This window comes from Lepisma saccharinum, chromosome 11, assembly GCF_977018435.1.
Source record: "Lepisma saccharinum chromosome 11, izLepSacc3.1, whole genome shotgun sequence".
In the NCBI taxonomy this organism is placed as follows: domain Eukaryota; kingdom Metazoa; phylum Arthropoda; class Insecta; order Zygentoma; family Lepismatidae; genus Lepisma; species Lepisma saccharinum.
Window position 1 is genome coordinate 61,222,284 of NC_139239.1, and position 26,148 is coordinate 61,248,431.

At 37.8% G+C, this 26,148-nt stretch overlaps 1 protein-coding gene across 1 annotated transcript in view; it reads right to left on the minus strand.

Annotated features, from left to right (window-relative positions):
• LOC145995270 (phospholipase B1, membrane-associated-like) overlaps nucleotides 1–22,714 on the minus strand; it is a 34,916-nt gene extending 12,202 nt beyond the window's left edge. Inside the window, exons 1-2 of the mRNA XM_083131855.1 lie at nucleotides 22,662–22,714; nucleotides 5,302–5,497 (exon numbers count right to left, since the gene is read on the minus strand). Coding sequence (XP_082987981.1) covers nucleotides 5,302–5,497; nucleotides 22,662–22,714 — 249 coding nt within the window. The remainder of the gene's footprint in view (nucleotides 1–5,301; nucleotides 5,498–22,661) is intronic.
• Between the last annotated feature and the right edge of the window lie 3,434 nt (nucleotides 22,715–26,148).

The following is a 26,148-nucleotide window of genomic DNA, read 5'->3' on the forward strand; positions in this document are numbered from 1 at the left end:
ATGTATACAGGAAGGATTACTGCATAAATTGTATTCATGATTAAATTATTCTAATATGTGGACAAGAAGACTTAGGTAGGCATGTCATGTGACACGAATGGAAGAGGAAGGAAGGGTTTAAAGTATTCTTGTTGGGAAAGCTGATTGTAGGAGACCTGTAGGAAGGCCAACACGAAGTTGGGGGGATAACGTTGAGATGGACCTAAAGGAAATCGGTAAGGATTGAAAATATTGGACAGGGTGTGTACCAAAATAACAAAACCAAAATTCTTGACTTTTTCATGGCATTTATTTAATCGCCCCCTACTTAAGTATAGTTGGAAATTAAAAAAAATATATTTTTATTCAATGAAAACCCCTAACACAAGGTCGGTTAAGATGAATACTGTGGCTGTACTTTAACAAGAGGTTTAGACTTGCTTTAATTATTAATGCATGTAAAAATTAATGCTTCAGACTTCTTCCTGGATGGGAAATGGCCACATTACTTTATTTAATATTTTTACAAACTTGTATGTAATTCTTAAGAGAAAAATTGAACAAATCTTAGCCACAACTCAATACAATTTTAGATTTCCAAATATTCGATTTTATAAAATTTCAGTACAGGTACATGACATGTAAATTCACTATACTGAAAAAATAGCAAAATTTCTATACATTTACTTGACTCTTGACTGGTAGACACCCTGTTGCATTAATCTTGCCCCAGGACAGAGACAGATGGAAGGCTTGTATTGCTGCAGCCATAAACCTTCAGGTTTAAGAATGCTAGAGAGTTAGTTAGTTAGGCAGGGTTACTTCTGATTCTATTTGATGCTCAGATATTTGATACCAGCTGAGTTAATTAAATATGGTGGGAATCTGTTAATATGTCAAATTCATAAATTAATTTGTTTAATATGGAATAAAGAAGAAATCCCTCAAAAGTGGAAAGAATCCATAATTGTTCCTGTGTTTAAAAAAGGTGATGAACTGTAATAATTACCGTGGAATTTCTCTACTCTCAAAAACATATAAAATATTATTTATCATTCTTTTAGCAAGACTAATCCCATATGCTAATGAAATTATAGGTGATTATCAATGTGGATTTAACGTAACAGATCAACAGCAGATCAAATTTTTCACATCAGACAGACACTTAAGAAGAAGTGGGAATATAATGAAAATGTCCATCAGCTATTCATTGATTTTAAAAAAGCATATGATTCAGTTAAAAGAGATAAATTATATAAATAATATATTAGTCGAGTTTGGAATATACCTAAGACACTTGTTAATATGATAAAAGTATGCACCAGTGAAACAAAGTAAAATTTGTGTAGATATTAATATGTCTGACAAATTTACAATTCATGATGGATTAAAACAAGGTATCTCCATTGCTCTTTAATTTTGCCTTAGAATATGTTGTTAGGAAGGTAAAAGAAACTAACGAAGGACTAAAATTAAATGGTATGACTCAGTTGTTAGCATATGCAGATGATGTAGACTTATTAGGGGATGATATAAATACAATTAAGAACAATGCTAAATATTTTTCAACGCAGCTAAAGAGATAGGTTTGGAAGTTAACAAAGAGAAAACTGAATATATGCTTACAGGTCGAAACCAAGTGTTAGGTAATAATCAAAATCTAATTATTGATAACAACTCGTTTGAACAAGTTTCCAAATTCAAGTACTTAGGAGTAATACTAACAAATAAAATGGTATTAAAGAGGAAATAAAGAGCAGGCTTAATTCAGGAAATGCATGTTACTTCTCTCTTCATAAACTTTTGTCTTCTCGTTTAATATCTAAGAAACTAAAAGTTATAATATACAAAACAGTAATATTGCCTGTACTATTATATGGATGCGAAACTTGGTCCCTTACATTGAAAGAGGAACATAAATTGAGAGTATTTGAAAATAAGATCCTTAGGAAAATCTTTGGACTTAAAAGGGATGAGGAGACAGGTGAGTGGAGAAGGTTACATAATTTAGAAGTACATAATTTGTATTCATGTCCAGATATTATTATAATGATTAAATCAAGAAGACTTAGGTGGGCAGGCCATGTGGCACGAATGGGAGAGGAAAGAATAGTTTACAGGATTTTTGTTGGGAAACCTGATGGTAAGAGACCAGTAGGAAGACCAAGACGAAGATGGAAGGATAATGTTGAGATGGACCTAAAGGAAATCTGTAGGGATGGAAAAGAGTATATAGATCTTGCTCAGGATAGGGACAGATAGAAGGCCTGTGTTGCTGCAGCCATGAACCTTCCGGTTTAAGAAGGCTAGAGAGTTAGTTAGTTTAGATATTTGATATCAATTGTTTATTCTACATAATACAAGTTTCAATGAACATAGTGTAATTACAATAACAATAGCACCAAAGTGTACTATATTGAATTATCGTCATTTTTATTGTAAAAATGTACATTTTTGTAGAATTTACATTTCCAGGATTTGCGTTATTTTTTAAAAATATTTAATATACCTGTAGTTATCTATAACTTTTTAAAACTTTGAACTTAAGCGACAAGCGAAGGGGCGTTTTTTCGTCTACGGTGACTGCTGCAAGAGGGGTAAACAAATGCCTGTCTAATTGGGCACGGTCGTTCTCTTCTTGGTATAACTGTACAGTCACAAGCAATAAAAATGACAGCTAGATCCTGAAATATTCGCTTCCTTGCATTGCATTGTGTGTTGCCTAACTCCACGGTGGTGGCACAAGTTTCCATTGAAAATTCGCTATTAAAATCCACTTATGGCAGTAGAGCTAGGCAACACACATAACGTCTTGCAAGAAGTGAGTATTTCAGGATCTAGGTGTCCCATTTTTATTGCAGCTGACTGTACATTTAATTCGATTTGAACACTATACATTAACAATGATGCCAGAGAAAGGAGACTTAACGCACAAGAAATTATATTAAACTCAGAATCGATGTAAATTTATAAACCTAGTACGTTCTGCCTCGATAGATGACGATTGTTCAAAATGGTAACTTGAAAGGAAGTATAAATCCTTGAGACGAACTTAAAACACAATTACTACATTTAGTTTGTACTTCTTCTTGGTGCAGTGTAAGGAATCTCAAGGTTGGTCAATTGTCTCCAAATTACAGTAGAGCTCCTGCGAAAAAATATCACCGATGGATTTCAATGTGTCCTTTGCTAAGGAGGCTCAGACTGAAGATGACCTAAAACCATATCTTAGGCCTTACGAGGCGGGTGAGGTAAGTGCACGGTTCGTGGATTCTGCCGTCATGGTCAATTCGTGAAGCAACTTTCATAACCTTTGTTCCTCCACGTTCCCTCTTAATATCCGTTTTCTTCGAGGGCTCTGCCATTTACCATAGAGAGATAAGGATCACGAATGACGCACGTGACACGGACTCGGATAAAACACGGTGACTTCAAATAACTTGACCTTCTCCATTGTCTTCTCTTGTTCAGTCTGTTTGAATTATTTTCAAAGTGGTAAGGTTCCTACAGAAGAATTGCTCTTTTGTTGTAAAATATGTTGTTATTTTTTGGTCGATTAAACGTCTGGAGGTGATCATAGAGGAAGACAGCCGAGTGCAACAATAATAACAACCCTTGGCGCAACAGCCCTTGAGGACCAGGACCCCTGTCGGCCTCACCCCCCACTGCCGAGGTGGGAGACAGGTTCAACTTTATGGGTCGCAAGTAAATTGCTGCGCGACGCCTTGGTTGTAGTTGACAATTTACTTGCACCATTAGGGAAAAGTAAATGTTTACACAAAGTAAGTAGACAAGTCTATTCCACCATTTCTTCCGTCCATCTACTGTCCCGTCTATAACCAACTGAAGGAAAGCAAGTTACAAGGACTGGGCATATTTCTCTCCACCGGGCATCGAACCCAGGACCGCTTCATTATAAGGTTATGACTAGAGCTGAGCCGATACCGGTGTATCGGTCGATACCAGTTGTATCGATATCGGAAATTATCGGTTGGAATTCATCTACAGATACCAGCCGATATTCTCGCAGCATATTTGTCTTTCACGGTGTGCGCCTAAATACTGCGCGATTTTTTCGTGGAATCTAATAATAATCTTAGAAATTATGCAAAATTCACACTTTATTTTTATTTTGCACAAATTATGAAAGAAAAACTGTATTTATTGATTACATAACATCTACAGGGTGATTCAGAATTCCTGTTACATAGTTTCACATCTCCCGCTTCACGGTAGGCAACCCACATTGACGGAGGGCTACGTCTTCAGTCACCTGATGTGATGTGTGCTGCTTCCAACGTCCTCTGTTTACAATTCGGTGTGCTTCGAACTTCACGTCAGTTCCTATTCAGTCGTTGTGGAAGACAGTACAGTATGGTTGAATACACGTTTGCCGAGAACACCGACACGTTGTTAATTTACGGCGAAGCTGGACGTAATGGTAGAGCTGCGCAACGTCTGTATGCAGCGCGTTTTCCGCATCATGTCACTCCATCACATACCATTTTTACCCGATTAGATGTTGATGGAGATGTGAAATTATGTGATCTTGTCATCTGTGTAGAACCAAAACGGTACGTTTCCGGACATGGGTTCCTTATCAAAACTTGATCTACTAAGTCCCCTCTACAACCCCTAGAAGTGTGTAACAGGAATTCTGAATCACCCTGTATATTAATATTCAATCCTAATTCTTGAATATTCTAAAGAAAGTTTATTGGCAAATCCATGCATATGATTGGCGAATATTATTTACACACCAATATTGGTCAATATTTTGAACAAATTTTAATTGTTGCGATTTTCAAGTATCGGTATCTGTGGGAATCGGCAAGAGTATCGGTTCAAAGTGGGCTCAGCTCTAGATACCACGTTCACAATGGTGCAAGGAAGCTATAATTGCAGCAAAAAGGTACGACCTATCTGTGCTCATGTTCCTCAAAGGTTACAGTGGCCATCACAGCAAAGGTTTTAGGTCAATGCGATCAGTAATTTGAGCAGAATTTACCAAGACGTTTGTCCTTATTGCTTATTTATGGTCGAGAGGTTAAGGTTTCTTCTTGATTCTGGTGCGTGTTTGAAATTAAACACCCTGCGGCACGCACACCCACGCGCACGCAACCTGTCTCCCGAGCGACTTCAATGACTGGGCGGGATGGTAAGTACCCACGACCGACCTTCACCGCCAGGTTGCAAGTGGCACTCACTCAAATACCAACTTCTCTTCCAAGTTTGTTTAAGTCCACTTTATGTATTATTTCACACTGGAAATAATTCGCTTTATGAAATTACTATCGCAAGACACTTAAAAATTGGACTTACGTTTCTGCCGCTCGTATTGGCTGGATTCCTTTTGGACTCCCCTGTGCGACCAACGATCTCCAGATACACGTCCGTCAGCATTTGGGGGAAGTTTCGGCTGCGAACCACGGCTTTCCGCATTCTCGACCACAGACTCTGTCCACGAGCTTCTGCAACAACCAGTGAAAACAGCACCGTCCAATGTAAGAAACGCATCCTGAAATCAACAAATTATGTAATTAATACAATATCCAAAACAAATCCCATATTGAAAATGACCATTTGGTCAATATGCGATATCGCCCGAACGGGTTTCTTCAAATTCATAGGAGAAACTACTTACTGGAATCAGTTTCTGTAGCATTGTCGAAGTTCTTCGAGGTATTTTCTTTCGCGGAAACTGAAAACTTCACCATAGAATGCGACAGAACAAGAAATAATCACTTTTTATGTAAGGAACTTGCATTTTCTGTAAAGCGACAACATTCTGCCGTTGTTTCCATTATGTACCTGCAGATGGCACCTTTTAGTCAGTAATGGTGGTTCACTTATAGAGCTGGCGTTGGAGAGTAACAACCTAAGACTCCGCACGTCAAAGGGTTCAGAGTTCGATGCCCAGTGGAGGCACATAGTGGTTCGGATCCCACAGTAGGTCCACTTCAGATTTGAGCATGAAGTGGACTAAAAGCAAACTTTAAAAATTAAATGTTGATCGTATGTATTTTTTTGTCCAACATGGTCGAGTGACCAATTAATTCAAAATTACACCACATGTATTTACCTATCTTCTCTTGCAGTACTTGTAGTCGTGAATTTCTGCAAAGGATGATGGTACCATGATCAACAATGACCACCGAAGCAGACAGAGCCTGTTTGAAAATATACTGCCACCATCCTTGGATATTTGAACAAAAACTTTAACGTCGAAAAAAACATTTAACAATTAGGCATTTAGACGTGGGCCACGGCAAAATTTAGCATTTCAAAGCACGTCTCGTGTTGGTTGACCTTGTAACCGGTCAAGCAACATTGGTAAAAAAGAAAGAGGAATTTTCCTTCCCACTCTCTTACTTCTCTTTCTTCTTTGTCAAGCATGTATTTACATTTTATTCCTCTGCATTAGCTTACAATTATAGACCATATAAGGCAAGAAAGAATTTAAAGAAGTTTCTTTGTTCGCTTGCAGAAGGTCAGTAACAAAAGATGATATTTGAAGAAAAGGAATTGCAAAGAACTAGGTCCTCGTGATGATGCATTTCACTATAGTCATGGCTAGAAATGGAAAATTTCACGAAACTGAACCCTTTACTTTCGTCAACATGGTGTTTTTTTGTCTCTGATTACCATAGCAACGGGATTAACGGCTAGTGAAATGAGGTGCTGTATTAAAATTATATAGCTAATATTAAAATATTTACATGAACGTCAAATAATACATTGGACAATAGGCAGCTTCTTTTTTAAAATTCAAACAGATGGAAATTGTAAATGGTATAGTCTCGCTCGCTGAAAATAAGAAAAGAGAAGAATTAAATGTATAGTCACCGGCAAAAGAAATGGGTCATCTAGATCCTGAAATATTCGCTTCCCTTTAATGACAGCTTCCACCACCGCCGTAGAGTTAGGCAACACACACACACAACGCCTTGCAGGCAAGCTTTATTTCATGTAGTTGTCCCATTTCTATTGCCTGTGACTGTACATATTCTCAACACTTTTTCATAATAATACTTATTAAAATCAATCTGTGCAAGTGAAAGATATAACCATGTTGTTTTTTTTATTTTGCATGTGATCAAGGAATAATTTATTTGTTTGACTGACTTGAAATATTATTCCTGGGTCATTCAGGGCAAAAAAGAAAGGACGACAGAGAAGCACCGAAAAGGAAATTTCGAGGAAAAAATGAAATAATGCAGAGTGTGCAATCACTTCAGTGATATCTTAGATTGCTTACAATCAAAGTTTAATTTTGGATTAATTTTAATTACTAGGCACTAAGAAACTGCTCAAATATGGAGGCAAAAACACCTCTCAAATTGTTCGAGAAAATGTACGAAATTTGCCACTGAAAGCAAGCGGAAAGGCACTAAAAAAACTCTTAATAGACCTACAACAGCTGATAATACAATATCTCATATCCAAATAAAAAAATAAATAAAATTAACAATCACGATTTTGTAGTTGAAGTTACTTTTAAGTACACTTTATGCTCAGATAGGCTAATGGGGACTGGACCTACAGTTTCAAGTTGGATCCGAACCGCTGTGCTATGTGACTTCACCAGGGTATAGACCCTGGGACCTCTGATTTAAAGGCTACGCCGGGCAGAATATTGTACAATTTTTGCATTAACAGAAACAGTATTATATATTTATTTATTGCTTTTAAAACAGAAAATATTCAAACTTCCCATTTCTAAACCCTAAAACAATAGAAGAGTTGTATTGTAAATGAAAAGCTGATAAACCCTTTTTAATTTTTTTGAACTTTTATATTAAGGAGAAATCTTGTCAACTTTGCTATATGTCAATGTAACAGATCACCTTCCCATAGTCCCTAATTCACCCAATGGGAAAACAGGATGACACCAAACTACAATTTCCACACTCGATGCATTATTCCCTGTCCCTCGTTGAATGTCATGATTTCCTTCACGCAGTACAAAAAATAGTGAATGTAACGTGATTAAATTTGAGCCTTTGTAGTGTTAGAATGTTCTTATCATTTATATTTGTAGATGTTTTCAATCATTTCTCCATGTAGCAAACATCCTTGAAATCAAACCCACGGCATTGTGCAGGATATGAAGGTATTTGCTTTAATGCTGCTTAAACACAAATATTCTATGGCTTAATTGCAATCCAATTAATATAATAATCACTACCATGAAGGCAACTTTGATGTACATTGTTTAGATAAATTTCTTTAGCAATTAAACCAGACACTTAATTATTGCTTTGTTTCGACAATAGGTGTGTATGTGTTACTTATTGTTGCCATGGAATTATTAAGAGTAATATGAAGCAATATGGGTAAAGTTTTCCAAATGTTATTATTTGTACACTGAACACATTCTTTATCTCAACTGGTCAAACTATTGATAGAATGTTTTCTCTGACGTCACTCCTCTATGAGAAAGGTAAATAGATTATGCCACGATAATTGTAAATTGTCAACTACAACCAAAGTGTCGCGCAGTAGATCGTTCTCGTTTATTTACCCAACTATTCCCTAAGGGCTTACAAGTCTAAATTTATTCCATTATGTTCTTATACTTCATTTTTCTAACTAGATTACCTTGATGCATTTGTTACGTGTTCCAAGAAACCCCTGTAAATGCGACCTCTATCATGCACACTTGCAGACAACGTCGACTTTTACTATTGAAACCTCTAATTCTCTGCGCTTTACTGACAGTGGCTTAAACGGACACTCGACTCGTGCGCGGAGTAACTTACTTTATTGCAAGATAATAATAATATTCGGAACTTGAAAGTTAAAAATTGAAACATGTAGACATATACAGTAGGTACTTGAAAAACAAAGTAACATAGGAAGTAGGCTACAAAGGATAGGATACTGTGCAGCCCCCCGTGGCGGAGTGGTTAGCACATCGCGCTACGACGCCAGGGTGCCCCGGGTTGGAATCGTGACCTGGGCATGGATGTTTGAGAGTTTCTATTCATCAATTTCATCATGTCATCACTCATCCCCATCTTCGCAAATTAACCAAAAGTGGCACAAGAAGCGAAGTGAAATAAAGCAAATCAATCAACAAAGGATACTGTAAACGAATCGGACTAGTATGTCTGTCTGCTCAACTCCTCTCAATTGTACAGGGCCTTCGTTTTGTCTCTGGGCCGAGACAGAGCGTGAACAACTCTTTATAACACAGGTTAATACTCGTTGTGCAATATAATTGTCTACATGCTAAAGATATGAGCGTAAATAAGCGAGACGTTGCGGGACCAAAATTCCGGCATCTGCGCCATGCCACGCGCTATCTCGGCCCAGAGCCAAAACGAACGCACTGTATTAAAACTGGTGATCACCTTACTGATAAAGCTTTATTAGTTTTATTATTTGCAGACATTACAACTGGAAATTAGAGAGTTTGAAAGTCGAGGGAAAATGATAAAGGATTACATCATTTCTGTGGGTTCTCACATTCACATACGCAAGTATATAAAAGGAAAGGTAGCTATGTACAAGGAATTACAAAAATTACTGTCTACTTATAATTCGCTTCTGTTTCAGCAAAATATAATTCGGACCAATATGTTGAGCCTACTCCGACAGCCTGGCAGTTAAGGTTGTCGCCTTGAATTCAAGGATTCCCTGGTTGGATCTCGGTGGATGCTTTGTATTTTGTATTCTAAACACCTTACTGCAAGGGAAGAAAGTGCTGCTGCATTGAAATTAGAAAATCCAGTTTCATTCATCAGCAGATTCTCTCTTCTCGTAGGACGAGACCACTTGTTTCGGATTTAATAAGAGAGAATTCATATATTTATTTATTGTCCAGTTGTGTTCTGCATATTCTGCGCATTTACTTAGTGCGTTAGCAGACCATGCAAGTAAGCAGCACTTCTCACCTTTACAAACATACTTCAGAGTTTTACATAGCCTCTTCTGGACTATAATTCTCTTACGTCAATTTCTGCAGGTTTGTAGAGAAGTAAGTATAAACTTGGCTCAAAATAATATTTTCACTATATTTCAATAAAAAAGCATGTCTATAATAAGACCTGTAAGTACTCATCATAACAGTTCACAATTATGTATTTAAAAAAAAAATTGCAGGAGATATTTCGCATTTTAAATAAAATGTAAGACACTGCCATCTAGTTTGAAATATAGAATTAATGCTGTGCAACAGCTGTAACGGAAGAGAAAACTTTACGTTTTGTCTTAGAGATTTGAAGAAAACAATATGGACTTGGTTCGAGGGATGTCGACAGAAAGTGTTTCAAACACGTTAGTCATTGAAGTTTTTCGTCACCAAACAGAGCAAATATCTTTGTGCGATATAAAAAAATACTGTAAAACCTTTAAAAATGTATAAATACCTTCAAAAAAGGTTTGATTTAGGCACATAAGCCTACAATAGGTTCTAACAAGCAAAATAGGTTATTTTAGGTTGAGTTTTTTAATGAAATGCTGATGTAACTTATTTTTATTTTATCTACAAAGAAAAAATAGGTTAAAAACCTAAAATTCGAGGTTTAGTGATAAGGTAAATGCCTCCTTTAAGAACGAAGCATGTAGCAACACGGTGTCTTCCCTTCTCATTGAGACTCGTACCATTGGCAACTTTTCGTTATCTGCACTAATAATAGAGCTGTCCTGTCGTGTCGGGACTTTTGAATAACAAAATGATGAAGGACTCGCCAGCAAGAAGCGTGGGTGCTTTGGGGACCGGCTACGGGACGCTCTCAGGTTCGAGTCTCCTGGGGGAAGCGTAACAACTTTTCTCCTGAGATTTCGGCCTGTGTATGGGAGCGGTGGCCGCCCACCATCGTGAGGAAATTGAGGAGCTCAGTAGTGTAACCTGGTCATAGAAAACCTACAATAACGACTGGGGGTTCGTCGTGCTGACCACACGTCACTCCGTAACTGCTTGGATGATCTCCCACCTCGGCAGATGGGAATGAGGCCGGCAGTGGGTAGGTAGGCCCTCTCCCTCACGGGCTGTTGCGATACGAGTTATCTTATTACTTTTGCTAGATTTCAACTATGTTTTCGTTTTTCTTTCCCGCAACAATAAATGCTAACTATTGCTAAACGTGATAATTGAGGTCAGTTGTACTTTAGCTTTAAACATGCAGAGATGAAACACAAATAAAGAGAATTATCATAATTATTGCCTCTTATGTTCATTTTTCGCTCTATAATAAAAGTGTTTTTCCAAGTTCTTCATTTTTACTGTAATTAGTTTTAAAGTTATCAGCAGTATAATAACTGATAATTCACAAAAACAATATCGACAAGAAAATAAAACAATAACAAGCTGTACCTTTGTGTTTAAATACAATCTTTAAAATACGTGTTTCATATATATTTTTAAATATTAAAAATGTCTTCTCTATTGTAGCATGCGCTCTTATGCCAATTATTTCTAACATGAATTACATTTTTTTGAGGAGGTTGATTGATTTCATCCATGTATTAAATGCAAACACTTATGTTTCACGAAAACTGAGCGTATATTCGGTGAACATTTTGGGACCACAACACTGGCTATTACTACTTGAATAAATAATAATAATAAAAAATCAGCACTGTACGCTTGGCATTTTGACAATTGTATCGTGCAATGGAAGGAAATTTGGAAAATGGGAAACAACTGCGGCGCCAGAGGGGGATCAGTGAATTCGACCCCTGCCCGCCTACCGACCTGCCTCAAACAAAACAGTGACAACTTTTCAGGTCGTTTGTCTAATGTTGGTTGGACCAGAGGTGGTCAGTTACGTTCAACCTCCCTCGCCCTCAGCCTCACGGCTTGACCTCACTCTCACGGATTGACCTCGCCCTCACGGATTGACCTCACCCTCACGGATTGACCTCGCCCTCACGGATTGACCTCGCCCTCACGGATTGACTTCACCCTCAAGTCTTCGGAGGGTGAGGTCTACCCTCATGGGGTCGCCCTCCGGAGGGTGACCACCTCTGGTCTGGACAGGGAACTCGAAGTATCGAAGAAGAATGCAGGAAAACTCTCAGGTAATGCAATTATCTGTAGCATCTAAGAATATTAACACTCTTTACTAGGGTCCTTGAAAGTAAGAAACACGTACCACTTCTGCGTCTCATAAATTTAAACAACAACAACAACAAAAAAAAAACATGCGGAAAATATCAAATCGCTTCTTCGTGTCTACACGAACGACAGAATTCTACGAATTGAGTGAGGTCACAATTCAGAAGCGTGATAAATAGTGGTTAGAAATCCGCCCTGAAGAAACAATTAAATTCAATTTAAAAAACAGAATGCGCAGGTTTCACCAGTTCAATGAAGTATAATGCGTTTCTCTAATGATAGCCTCGGAGTAAAGGAACTGGTGATTGCTAAGGAATTGTCTAAAAGCCAAAGTAGTGCGTAATGACAAAGACGCATGAACACGCACAGCTTTCTGCTCTTACTATTGGAGCATAATGTTACAAGCGAAGGTCTGGAAACTAACAAGGAAAAAAGTTTATTAGGAATAACCAAGAATAATCACTGCTACCAAACATTTTCTTAAATACTACAAACAAATTATGCGCACCAGTACGAAATCCTTTTAGTAATTGTTCTACAGAATCAAATCGCATTTAGCAATTGTTCACCAGAAACAAATTACCTTTTTAACAATTTTTCATAGGAATCAAATTATCTTTTTAGCAATTGTTCACCAGAAACAAATTATTTATATAGTAACTGTTAACCAGAACCAAATTACTTATATAGTAACCGTTCACCAGAACCAAATTCCTTTTTAGTAATTGTTCACCAGGAGCAAATTATTTTTAGTAATTATTCAGCAGAACCAAATTCTTTTAGTAATTGTTCACTAGAACCAATTTTGTTTTACTAATTGTTCACCAGCACCAATTTTGTTTTACTTTTCTTTTTTATCAGAACCAATTTTTTTTACTAATTGTTCAGCAGAACCTAATTTTTTCTTACTAATTGTTCACCAGAACCAAATTTTTTCTTACTAATTGTTCACCAGAAACAAATTATTTTTTACTAATTGTTCACCAGAACCAAATTATTTTTTACTAATTGTTCACCAGAACCAAATTATTTTTTACTAATTGTTCACCAAAACCAAATTATTTTTTACTAATTATTCACCAAAACCAAATTCTGTTTTACTAATTGTTCACCAAAACCAAATTCTGTTTTACCAATTGTTCACCAAAACCAAATTCTGTTTTACTAATTGTTCACCAAAACCAAATTCTGTTTTACTAATTGTTCACCAAAACCAAATTCTGTTTTACTAATTGTTCACCAAAACCAAATTCTGTTTTACTAATTGTTCACCAAAACCAAATTCTGTTTTACTAATTGTTCACCAAAACCAAATTCTGTTTTACTAATTGTTCACCAAAACCAAATTCTGTTTTACTAATTGTTCACCAAAACCAAATTCTGTTTTACTAATTGTTCACAGGAACAAATTCTTATCTAGTAACTGTTCACCAAATCCTTTTTAGTAATTGTTCAGCAGAATCAAATTATTTTGTTAGTAATTGTTTACCAACATCAAATGCTTTCACGAGAACTGACATCTTTAGTAACCACGCACTTTGTTTAGAGTTACCAAAATGGTGAAAATTACCAAACTTATTGAAGAATATAATTTTCTTCTCTATAATTACCAAAAGATTACAAACTTGTTTTGTTTTGTACCTAGTGGAGTCACATAGCACAGGATCCCACTTTAAACTGTAGATCCAGTCTCAATTAGTCTTTCTGTGCAAAAATTGGACTTAAAACAACAATTCAAACATACAAACTTGTTTTGTTAATTAAGCAAATTACCTCCCCCCCGCAAAGAGACATAAGGTAATTTCGTGTGAGCTGCCCCGCCGGAAAAGATGCACTACTTGCTGCAGTTTCCACGGTAGCCATTAGACCGTTGTATCGTGAAGTGCATTACGTCAGTCTGAGGCAAAGGAAACCACAGTGCAAGTTTCGACCGGTTCAATAAATTTTTATACGAGTTAGGCCATTTAAGGGGATAATGAGCTATTTCACTTATTATAAGAGCCAGGCGTAAACTCATGTTTGAGTCTATATTCTTGTCCCATTAATTAGAACACATTTGTGGTTGTTTCTTTGGTACTCGTTGTGCAATGTCGGCCATCTTTATTAGCGTTGGGTAGGTAATCGCTGTTGGGGCATCTCTACCGTACAAAAGGAGAGATGTTCCACCGAATTTGTCAAGATTTGTGCAGTTTACTGTTGTAATAATACTATTAAAATTAGTTTTTATTTGGAAGAAGTACTGATTCGTGATGATCTCACAAACATGATTTTTATACCTAACAGCTGCCTCGGTGGCCTAGTGTGTTGGGTGCTCGACTGGACCACAATGTACCTACTGTGATTTGACAATAAAATATTTTCATATTATATGTACTGCTAGCCAAGAAGAATATTAATTTAACAGGGAACCAAATACTCTGAAGTATAAAATTGGATGCTACTCTTACCGAAGCATTCGTGTGCGAGCAAATATTGCATGAAATTTTACGAAATTTCTTTACTAACCGTCAATGTAATGCAATGTTATTTTCTGTTGTTACTACGTTCCAATGTAAAATGGCTAACGTTGTATTTGGAATCTTCTGTTAAATAAATAAATAAACAAATAAAAATTTAGTATAAAAGTAAAACACAAATTATCGAATTCTTCAGTAATAGAAACGATAGAAAATATCGTAGAGGGATTTTCCCTCCATGATTACGTAAGAAATTATAGCGGAGAAAATTTCCTAACTACCCCTTCAATTCGAATACTGGGTACAATTGCGAGTAAGAGACGATAATTATATCGACAACAATGCTTCGACTGATTGTTAGTCTGTCACGACCTTGAATGATGAACTCGCTGATCATCCTTACACCCACAAACAAGGCTGCGCCGGGAGAACTTTCTCACAAGATTCAACAAGGCTATTCAACTGACACAGTATTACAACGCAGTGTTGCCACAATCAGCACAAATTCCCTCCCCTAAGTACAAACTTCCCTTTTCACACAAAATTTTCCCTCATCTCAGAAAAATTGAAATCACGATCACAAAATTTCATCTTTATTATTACTACTAATAATTTCATTGGCCCCTTAGAAAACTTCACTTTACAAAAATATTAGAATTGATTGAATGAATGCGCGAATGAAAATAAAGAGCGATTTACGAACATAAGATTATTTATATCGAGTTGTGCACTTTGCGAAGATATATAAACCAATATGATAACGGAGATAATTTTAACCTAATGTTAACTGTTATTACAAAATCTTTATAAGTAAAACAATTCTGACTACTCGAGTTGTAACGCCATCGCATAATAATCAAGGGGTCTCGGGTTAAGTACCCTGTGAAGGCACATAATGGTTCGGATCCTACTTTAAACTGTAGGCCAAGTGCCGATTAGCCTATCTGTGCATAAAGTGGACTTATAAACTTTTATCCCAGCAGAAGACATATATTTTAATCCCTGCAGTGATGTTTCCATCCACGCCAAAAGGAAATGGAATTAAAATAATAATAACCCGTGGCTCGACAGCCCTAGAAGGGGCTTGGCAATCTCCCGACTGCCAATCTCCCTCCCACAATCCTACCTAGAGGTGTGGAGATCCTCAACCGGTAATGGGGTGACGTGGGGTCAGCACGTCGAACCCCCAGCCGTTATAGGAGATATCCGTGACCGCCACTCACTCGTAGCTCCCCAATTTCCTCACACCGGTCCTATACACAGGCCGAAAACCAAAGTGGACTCGAACCCATACCGTCCCGCTGTCCGAGTCCAAAGCACAGCGCCTCGGACCGCACTGCCACGGAGAACGACTATAAAGCATATAGTATACCATTTCATAGCTACGGAAGAAACACCATTGAAAAATTATTCGGGGAAGCAGTTATTTAACCTTTAATACAACTGCATTCTATTTTGAATCAGAGTAAAAGAAAAAAAACCTCAGCGCAGTTGCTCCGTCCATTGTTAAACCTGTCGTCATGGCAAATAGAGTTGATTTCTTTAACTTTTTTCGTGGAAGTAGGGCATTTCTCGCCGCACACCGTCATTCAGTTGAATGGGGAATAGAAAATGATCAGGTTTTGTCCGTGTATGATTGATTGATTGATTTGGTGTTTTAAGTCCACTTTATACACAGTAAGGCTAATTGGGACTGGACCTACAGCTTAAAGTGGGATCCGAACTACTATGTGCCTCCACCGGATATCGCATCCGGGACCCCTTGATTACAAGGCGACGACGCTAAAACCTAAAACTGCGCCATTTGGAGCCATCTGTGTATGAGTTTAGGATCTCTTAGAATGTAAATATACTACGTGTTCTTAAATTACGTGTAAATGTTATTCTAAGATTTAAAGTCCTAGGTAAGAACCACGTTTTAAGGTACTTAGAACTGCCAGGCAATTGTTTAGTTTACTAACTAGTAACATATACAAATGTACATTCACCTGAATTAGTACTACGATAGTTTGTTTCTTTATAGAACACATTTGCAGATGATACAATTCAACATACAAGTGTATCAATATACGCTGTATAAAACACAACTTATTTTAGTATTAAGAGGACGGCCATATCGCGGGAATAAAAAGTTGGGGTGAAACTGTCCTCCTAATGGTCGCCACTGCCCGAAATAAAATCACGAATACGCCACTAAGTGGGCATTCACCCAAAGCAAAAAGCTCACACTGGTTAAAGAATTGGTTGTTCTGAAGGCAAATTAAAACTTTTCATTACAGTCCGATTTGTGCAGATGTTTCAGTCTAAATGGGTTTACCCAAAACGACTGGGGCGACACATATCTTCAAATTTCCTTACAATTTTGATATTTTTCGGTAACATTTCCCTTTCCTCTTTGACTAAAATTTTCCCCGCGCGAGAGGAAATTTTACGTCATGTGGAAACACTACTGCGACGCAAAGTTTCGAAGGCAACTGGCACCGATTTGATGGTCGGGATACCAACTACAAAACAGAACATGCGAACCTCCGTTCTATCTAGCACGGAAGCAACGGGTTTCCCTTTTCACACCAACATGAATCACAAGCCTCGCTCTTCGATGTGCGATGGCACAAACAAAAGGTAGGAAATTCCTGACGAACTACATAACAAGCCTAACCTACCAAAAAAAGTATAAACACAGAGTGACCACAATTATACCCAGGGGTTTTTACAAGAGAATGAGACATCGTGGAAATCTAACGCACGTCTCCAGCGTGACTGTCAGAAGCCCCACCGACTGGGGAAGCGCAACACAACAGGGGACCAAGAAGCTGTTCTAAAATTTTATGAGCTGTAAAAACAATAAAGAAAACTTTCTTGAGTATCTATATTTTGAGCTTCAATCAGAAGCAGTGAATATTAATAACATACCCCGTGAGTCTAGTCCTGGAAGAGCCTTGCCCTATCTCCCGATTGCCAGTCTCCCTCCCACAATCCTACCTAGAGGTGTGGAGATCTTCAACTGGTAATGGGGCGACGTGGGGTCAGCACGTCGAACCCCCAGCCGTTATAGGAGATATCAGAGACCGGGTTACGCTACTCACTAGTAGCTTCCCAATTTCCTCACGACGATGGGTTGCCACCGGTCCTATACACAGGCCGAAACCCCAGTGACTGAACCCAGGCGGACTCGAACCCATGCCGTCTGGGACCAAAGCACAGCGCCTTAGACCGCACGGCAACGGAGGACGACAGTGAATATTAATACTGTTTTGAAATATCACGAAAATTGTTATTTATCACCCACCCATTTTACAAGAGATTTCAAAATTTGTTCTGTTCAGATTTTCATACCGGGTGGTGGGGCGGGGGGATATTTTAAATGGAAACCCCCATTTTGTATTGTAGAATCCGAAAGAGGACTTCATTCCTAGTCCAAACGAGCTATCATCCATCCTCCTAGCTCAATTAGGAACGGAGATATGGCGATTTTAAATTTTCACAAAAAATAAAGGAAAAAAGTGAAATTTTCATAAAACCCCTCCAAAAAAATCAAAGGGACGCTCTGCCCCTAATTGAGCTAGAGTGAAAGCGATAGCAGATTCGGAATCTGTACGTCAAGACCTTTCAATAGAGTATATGGAAGGTGGTCAATTTTTGGTGTTTTTATGATTTTTTTTTTTTTGGGCGAAAATTAAAAATCGCCATATCTCCGTTCCTAATGGAGCTAGGAGAGTGGTTGATAGCTCGTTGGACTCGGAATGAAGTCCTCTTTCCGATTCTACAGTACAAAATGGGGTTACCATTTAAAATTTCACAGAATCAAGTGTGATATCATTGAATAGCTTTCTTTCACTCATTAAACACGTATTTTTTCGTTTTCCGATTCGATGTGTATTTCTCACTACATGTGACCGTTCCGGGACTTTTGAACCACCCGGTATGAATCAACTAATATCAAGTTCTTTAGTCTCAACAACCCAAAACATTTCTTTTAATGTTAACATTAATTAACCGTTGCAGCCGCTTCAGCCAAAGTAAGTCGAACAATAAAAGGACGTTGACCTTTATAACTCAATTTCGATCGATTGATTGATTTTGTTTATTCTTGTACTTTGCTCCCCTGTCACTTTGGCTAATACCGATGATGACGAGTAATGATATCACGAAATTTATGAAGGAACTCTCACAAAGGACACCCATGCCCAGACCGGGATTCGAACCCTCTTTTGATGTGCCCCTGTGCTAAATTGCTACGTTATGATGTAAGACAACAATCACTGGTACTAATATTATTGACGACTAAGTTTTCAGATGGTATACTTCTCCCATCAGCTTTCGTGGTACACTGTTCATGTAACGAGGTAAGAAGTTCCATGTTCGAAGCTTGGTCAGGCATGATGTGCTATTATCTTTGTGCTGAACAGAAAAAAAGCTGACTTGTTTGAATTACTAATACACGTTTGGTAAGGCTTTTTGATGTAACGGTTCCGATTGTTTTACGATTTTTTTCAAATTCTCCTAGCGGAAAGAGTAATTATCGTAGAATTTTGGAAATCATTGTCACACGAAATGTGAACCTTCCTTAAAATAATGAGCACCGTTTGGATTCGAAAAGAAAGTTATTTATATTGAAAAAACAACTTAAAAATTACCTTATGCAAGCATGGCCGCTTCCAATGGACAAGGTATTCTCCGTTGACAAGGGATGGTAAGTATCGTAGACTAGTGGGAATTAATGAAGGCGTAAATCGGAACCTTAGTAGAATACATTTAGGAACTTTATTTTAATGCTAAGAGAACCAAACCTGACCTGCCTAACCTAACCACGATAGCATATATTGAACAAAAGATTAAGTAATCGCTAATACTCTGCAGTATATGTGTTAACAGACAGATTGAAATCGAACCATGCAAAAATTGCATTCGTAGCATGATGAAATCGCAATAAAAAAAGGAACTTGGGCCCTTTTTGGTAACCACGAAGAAAAAAAATATGGTAGCGTGTACTAAATTTGGTCGTATTGGACAAATTATTTAGTAATTCTAAATAAATGGGCACGATCACTAAAAGAATTTGGTTCTCGTGAACAAGCATTTGCTTTCGCTTGTTTAAACAAATCATTGATGGAAAAAAAAGTCGTGTCTAAAAATAGCGATTTTGAGTTAGGCCTGTACTATATAGGATTCAACAATTTTTTACTGATTGCTATAAAAAACAATGAAAGACAAAGGGTTCAGTGTTTTTCTATTGATCGATTGATTTGGTTTATTTTACTTCGCTTTTGTGCCATTTTTAGATAATTGCGAAGATGAGAATGAGTGACGATATAATGAATTTGGTGAAGGGACATTCACAAAGAACGCCAGGACTGGATTCGAACCTATGGCTTTGTAGCGCTCTAGGCTAACCACTCCACCACAGAAGTCGACAAGGAGGCTTCAGTGCATGGACATACACATACAAATACATATATATAAAAAATCGAGATTTTGGCTATTCCAACGACGAAATATTTGGTTAACAGAACTATTTTTTGGTTAATCCAAACAAACTTTTCCCGGCTGTGTATCATCAATCATCTTCATCATCGCGATTAACCCAAGTGATAGAAAGAACGACGTAAAATAACAAAAATCAAAATCGGCACACTTGTGTTTGAATTTTAGGTCACTTTTCTGCTTCTAGAGGTTGATCGAGGCGATGAAGATGAGAGACGACGAGATGAAACGAAGCAGCACTCACAAAGGAACTTTATGTCCCGGAACTCGAAACGGATCTTCCGATAGCGAGTGGATCATTCGCCGAGGCGACCAAAGAATAACAATGAAAGGTTAATACACTCGAACCATACATTAACACTCCCGGCTCGCGATACGTGCCTACACTAGATCCATTTCTCCCGATGAAATCTTTACCTGTTATAACACTGACTCGTACCTTCCAGGTTGAAGAAACAGAAGTCGAACCAAGAAGCTTGAACTTGTCGTCCTCACAGCTCGCCGATTTCGGTTGAACTGGCAGCGCGATGAAGCTTCACTAACCTTGGTTTAGAGTTTCGATTGACCTCAAAGTTTACGTAAGCATTTCTCTCTGTTTCGCTTTTCTTAGTTTCCTGACACGAGACCAATTCTTTCATCGTTCCAAGTGTGAAGATCGCGCACGCGTCACTGCCATGCGAGGAAGTTGTTTTTGGTTCGGCCAGACGATAAAGGTTAAATTGGGCGTACCACCTGTTGTCGATTCTTTCTCCACTGCTTGGCAAAAACCTGTTTTGGCTACACGGAAAGGGTGCAGGAGGAGATTATGAACTTCCCGGTTATGTAAAAAGGAACGTGCTGGACGACCTTGGACTTGGACCACTTTGTTTCGTACGTAACAGGCTCACGAGACGCCTTAGGTTATAAGTGTAAACAATTGAAAGGCGTTTAGTTTATCAAATCAACTTTATTTTCAGATAGGCTAATCAGAAATGGGCTTACATTTAAGCATTAAGCAGGTGCACCAAAATCTGTAAATATGAGCCTGGGGGTAAATCTGACCCACGTATTTATTTTAACGTACCGTTACTTATTTTATGTCTCCATACGTTTATGATTCTTTATAATAACATAAACTTCACATTTGCAAGATTAGAAAGTTATTTCTGGGGAGTGGCTGTGCTCGTGTTCTCGATTTCGAGCCCTTCATCAATTTCATCCTCATCGTTGCGATTAGCTAAATATGGCAGAAAAGCGACGCTAAATATGTAGGAATAATTTGCCATTTTGTCATATTTTTTTGTAAAATCCCAAAAATACGTTGTTAATTTTGACATTTATATTTCGATACTCTTTACTTATAAGAGGTCTCGGGTTCGATACCCAGTGGAGGCACAAGGCACAGTGGTTCGAACCCAACTATAAACTGTAGGTCCAGTCCATTAATCACAGACTAAAGTTTTTTTGCTACATTTTGAAATGTTGTAGACACACACAAGAAATGGAGAGAGAGAGAGATAAACAACAAAATACAAATACAGTTTTCTGTAGCACACGAATACAGGCTATATAAACTAGATTCAGGAAGGTTGAAATGAATAAAGGGGGACAGGATAATATCAACGAGAAGGGAAGAGATAGAAAATAGGGAGATATTACTGACTAGAATAGAAAGGAGAGATATTGTATGGCAAGAAGAATGAAAACAAGAGAGAAAGAAATATTATAGAAAAAAGATAGAGATAGAATAAACAGTGAAGAGAACAGATAAACTAGATCGACAAAGTTTGGAACGATAAAAGGGGAGAGATGAAGATAAACGTAAAGAGATATAAAGAGATAAGAGTCAGGAAAAGACAAAGAGAAGTGTAGTACAGGCACAAAAGGAAGAGAGAATAAATAATGAAGAGAAGGGAGGAGGTAAGGAAGACAGGAAGAAATCAGAAAGGAGAGAGGCGAAAAACGTGGAGATAAAAAGACAAGTGCCAATGATATGCAGAAGGAGATGGAGTAGAGACGGACAAGAAGGAAAGAGAGAGCGAGAATAAATAGTGAGGAGAAGATACAGAGGTAGAAATGAGAAAAGAGGAGAGGAGAAAATAAACGTGAAGAGATAAGGAGAAGAGAAGTGCCAGGTATATGCAGAAGGAGATGCAGTAGAGACACAAAAGAAGGATAGAGAGAGAGAGAGATAATAAATAATGAGGAGAACAGAGGATGTAAAGGAGACAGAGATGTAGATATGAGAAAAGGATAATGGAGAAGATATACGTAGAGAGATAAGGAAAAGAAAAGTGAGAGGGAAATGCATAAGAAGATGGAGTTGAGACGGACAAGAAAGAGAGAGAGAGAGAGAGAGAGAGAGGAGAGAGAGAGAGAAGGTAAGGAAGACAGAGAGGTACAAATGAGAAAAGGGGAATGGAGAAGATAAACGGGAGAGATAAAGAATAAGAGAAGTGCGAGGAATGCGCAGAAGCAGGGCATAGAATAGACAAAATATAATGAAGAGATGAACGAGCTAAACAGAATTGAGACAGAAGTGAGAAGTCGCGAGACACGAAGACAAACGTAAAGATTAGCAGAACAGAAAGGTCAGAGAAAAACAAAAGGAGATTAAAGCAAATACATTTTGAGCAAGACAATTTGCATTAAGCAGATCTAGCGAAAGCGCAATAAATACTTCCCTTGGTTCTACATACCTGCACACCTGGCGCAAGAAGTTGCAGCCCTTGACACTATCCACGCGTGGCATTGATCTCAACTGATGCTACATGTATTAAACCAACAGACACCTCGACTGGTTGTGCACTCGGATCACGTGACATAAGCACGCGACCGCCTCGAAAACCGGATTTTGAAGATAATCGGTTGTAATATCCATGATTCACTTGACCTAGGACATCATTGTGTTAGGGGAAAATTACGCAGCACGCTTACAACAATGGCACCACGCTGATCCAGAAAAGTCCAAAGATATATGATCCGTTGTCCACTGGAGGCTTTGGTGACATCAAATCTACTTTCTTTTCTCTTGTTTCGGTTATTTTACGACGCTTTTTCCCCTCCTGTGTTGCAACGACGAGGATAAACTGATGTGATGTTAGTGAAGCGATGGAATAAACACACTGGCACATCAATGCTTTAACCATTAGTGAATTAAATACAGGTGAATACATGGGGATATTTCTACTGTGATTACAACGCCACCAGAAATATTAAATCTTTCTGTGTATCTCAATCGTGTCGACCTCCGTGGCGGAGTGGTTAGCAGAGCGCGCTACAACGCCAGGGGTTCTGGGTTCGAGTCCCGGAGAAGGCATGGGTATTTGTGTTCTTCCAGTTGATAAGAAACAAAGAAAATGTAAGAATTGAAAAGTGTAAAAGTGAGAAAAAGAGTGAATGTTGGGGGATACCTCCATGTAGGGGGTATTTCCTTTTAAAAAAAAAGTCGTTAGGGCGTGTAACTACCGTGCGAGAGGCCCGGGTTCGATCCCCTGCGAGGGGGAACCGGGATTTTTCCACCTGTTCAAGCTGCTCTGGTGCCCACCCAGCGTCGTATAAAGTGGGTACCTGGAGGAAACTCTGGGGGATAAAGGCGGCCATGGGCGTGGTGCTGATCACAACACCCCTAGCTTTTACCGAGATCAAGAAAGTGTGGGGCCCTAACTCCACGCCCCATATACGCCTTCATGGCGGAGTACTCTTTTAGTGTCCTTTTTCTTGCGTTCCTATCCAACTTAAACCACATCTCTCTACGTATTTTGATCTCCTTGAAACTCCTCTGCGGGCGCCCGTGAATTTGTCAAATGTTCACACGTCACAAGTATCAACTTGTGTGCTGAGAACCCTTATTACATCTACAAACTTTACATGACAAGCAACCAATTCGCTTAATCATATCACTTTTATTATACACTAACAGCCATTCGAGTACTCATTACTTCATATTTGTTCCCAGCGTTTCTACCTCCTCAAGAAACAAAGTTTAACGAAGATACAATGAGTTAGAGCAATTCATTCAAGGACAAATCCCTTCTCGTGCTGAAAAGTTCAGTATCATTGCACAAGACAAAACAGGAAATGCTTTTCTACACTTACGTCAAGCCTCGGGATTGTGACGCCTCCGCCTCATTTAGTAGGATATTTAAAAATGTTAAATTTAAAAAAGATAACACTATATTATAACGACAGTTGTGTTACGACGCAATGCTGTACTCCTACCTAATGGTTATTAACTAACCTGTTCCTTTTCGATTGCTAGGAGATGGTAGTTGTTTATGATGAATGGTTTCTGTTAAAGCACATGTAAAAGTTGTTCCCTCAACTTCCTGTCAATGCGGAGAAACTATACAAACACTCAATCATTTAACTTAAGGCAGCAACATCGAGACATCTTTATATAAAAGCTTACAACACGTACTCCATTTCCAATGTCCATATCTACATTAATCAATTAACCTCGTACTGCAGTTATTTGGATGCTTTATAGTTTCGCTAGAAAACACAGGATTGCAATGTAAACACTCACAACCCCCCCCAACTAATTAAACAAATTAAATATAAACACCTCGTGAAGTCGTAATATCATAAGATCAGAATAGACTACAGCATTCCATAAGAAGTCAATAGCGTTTTGAAGGAAGTGTACCTGGACTCAGCAACTTTAGATAGAAATCGCAAAAATATGCGGTGTGAGCCAACAAAATAACGACGACGTCTGTTGTGTGTGGTTTTGGACAAGCGTAATATAACAAAGGTTTTTAGATTAATATCGTAAATATCTGATTCAGTGTTTTCTTTTTAAGTGTAAATTATATGTAACTAATATCAGTGGAAGCTTTAGTTAGTGCTGCCTGACAGGAAACATAAAAGATAATGTGGATTGACTACCTTCAGATTTATACAACGCCTGAGGCGACCTCAGCTCAGAATAGGATCTTGACGTCTTGGTTATTCTCCGCGAAATGAGCCACAAAAACATGATAATGTAACAGGGTACAGGCAAAATTATATATCATGTGGAACAAATGTATAGGCCTATTGACTCTTCACAAAGTTCGTTTACAAAGAAGCAAGTGGTCACAATAGTATTAAAAAAATTGACAGAAACTCTTAAAAAATGTTTGAAATGAAATAACTTGTACTAACACATGCTGATTCAAAATATTAACAGAAATTCTAAAAGGTATGCAGAGTAGAAGTAACTTGTAGAAACACAAATGCTGATTACAAAGAAAATCTGAAGAGAGCAGCAAAATTTCAAAGAAACCTTTGAACAATAGTACAAAATCTCAAAAGAGTTGGAGAACGTAGCAAAAATCCCTAAAAGGTTTGTACAGTATAGCAAAATCTCTAAAAATTAAAAATACTAAGAAAACCTCTAAAAATTAAATATACAGTAGCAAAATCTCTAAAAAAAATTGTAGATAGTTTCAAATTATCTAAAAATTTTGAATATTAGGCTACAGCAAATCTCAAAAAAGTTTGAAGGGTGTAGGTACATTTCAAAAATTTGTTTGAAGATAGAAAAATCTCTAAAAAAGTTTGATGAGTGTAGCGAATGCTCTCAAAATGACAATACTAAGGGCAAAGTTGGTAGACTTGCGAAAATATTGCAATTTTTGTTTTTGGCAAAGAATCGTCGTGAGAGATTTGGTATGTAAATATTAAATGTTATAGTGTAAAAAAGAAATAAAGTAGTTATGCACTACACAATTTGAGAGATCAGATTTTAGAAATTCATAATGATTTTATACTCACCCTGAAATTTTATCCACACATGGAAAGACATACGTATCGCAACTTCTCGTAACTGAACAGGCAACATAGCCTGGTGCAAATTCTCAGAAATGTGGCAGTAAAAGGTGTAGGAAGCATTTTTGAGGAAAAGCGGACAAACAACATTTTCTGAATTTTCCTAATATTTTGTTTGCCACTCTCGATTTTGATGTTTGTGCTTCAAATCGCTAAAAAACAAAATGGCGGCCATACGAAATGAGTTCCAAATAACTTTTGAAGGACCAGAAACAAAATAGTGATCTTGGTGTCAAACGTTATGTTTTTGAGTATGCTGAATCCAAATATTATGTTTTCTAAACTGAAATTTTAAGCTATTTGCTCCAAATTGCTAAAACACAAAATGGTGGCCATACGAAATGAGGTCCTAATGACTTGTGAAAGAGCAGA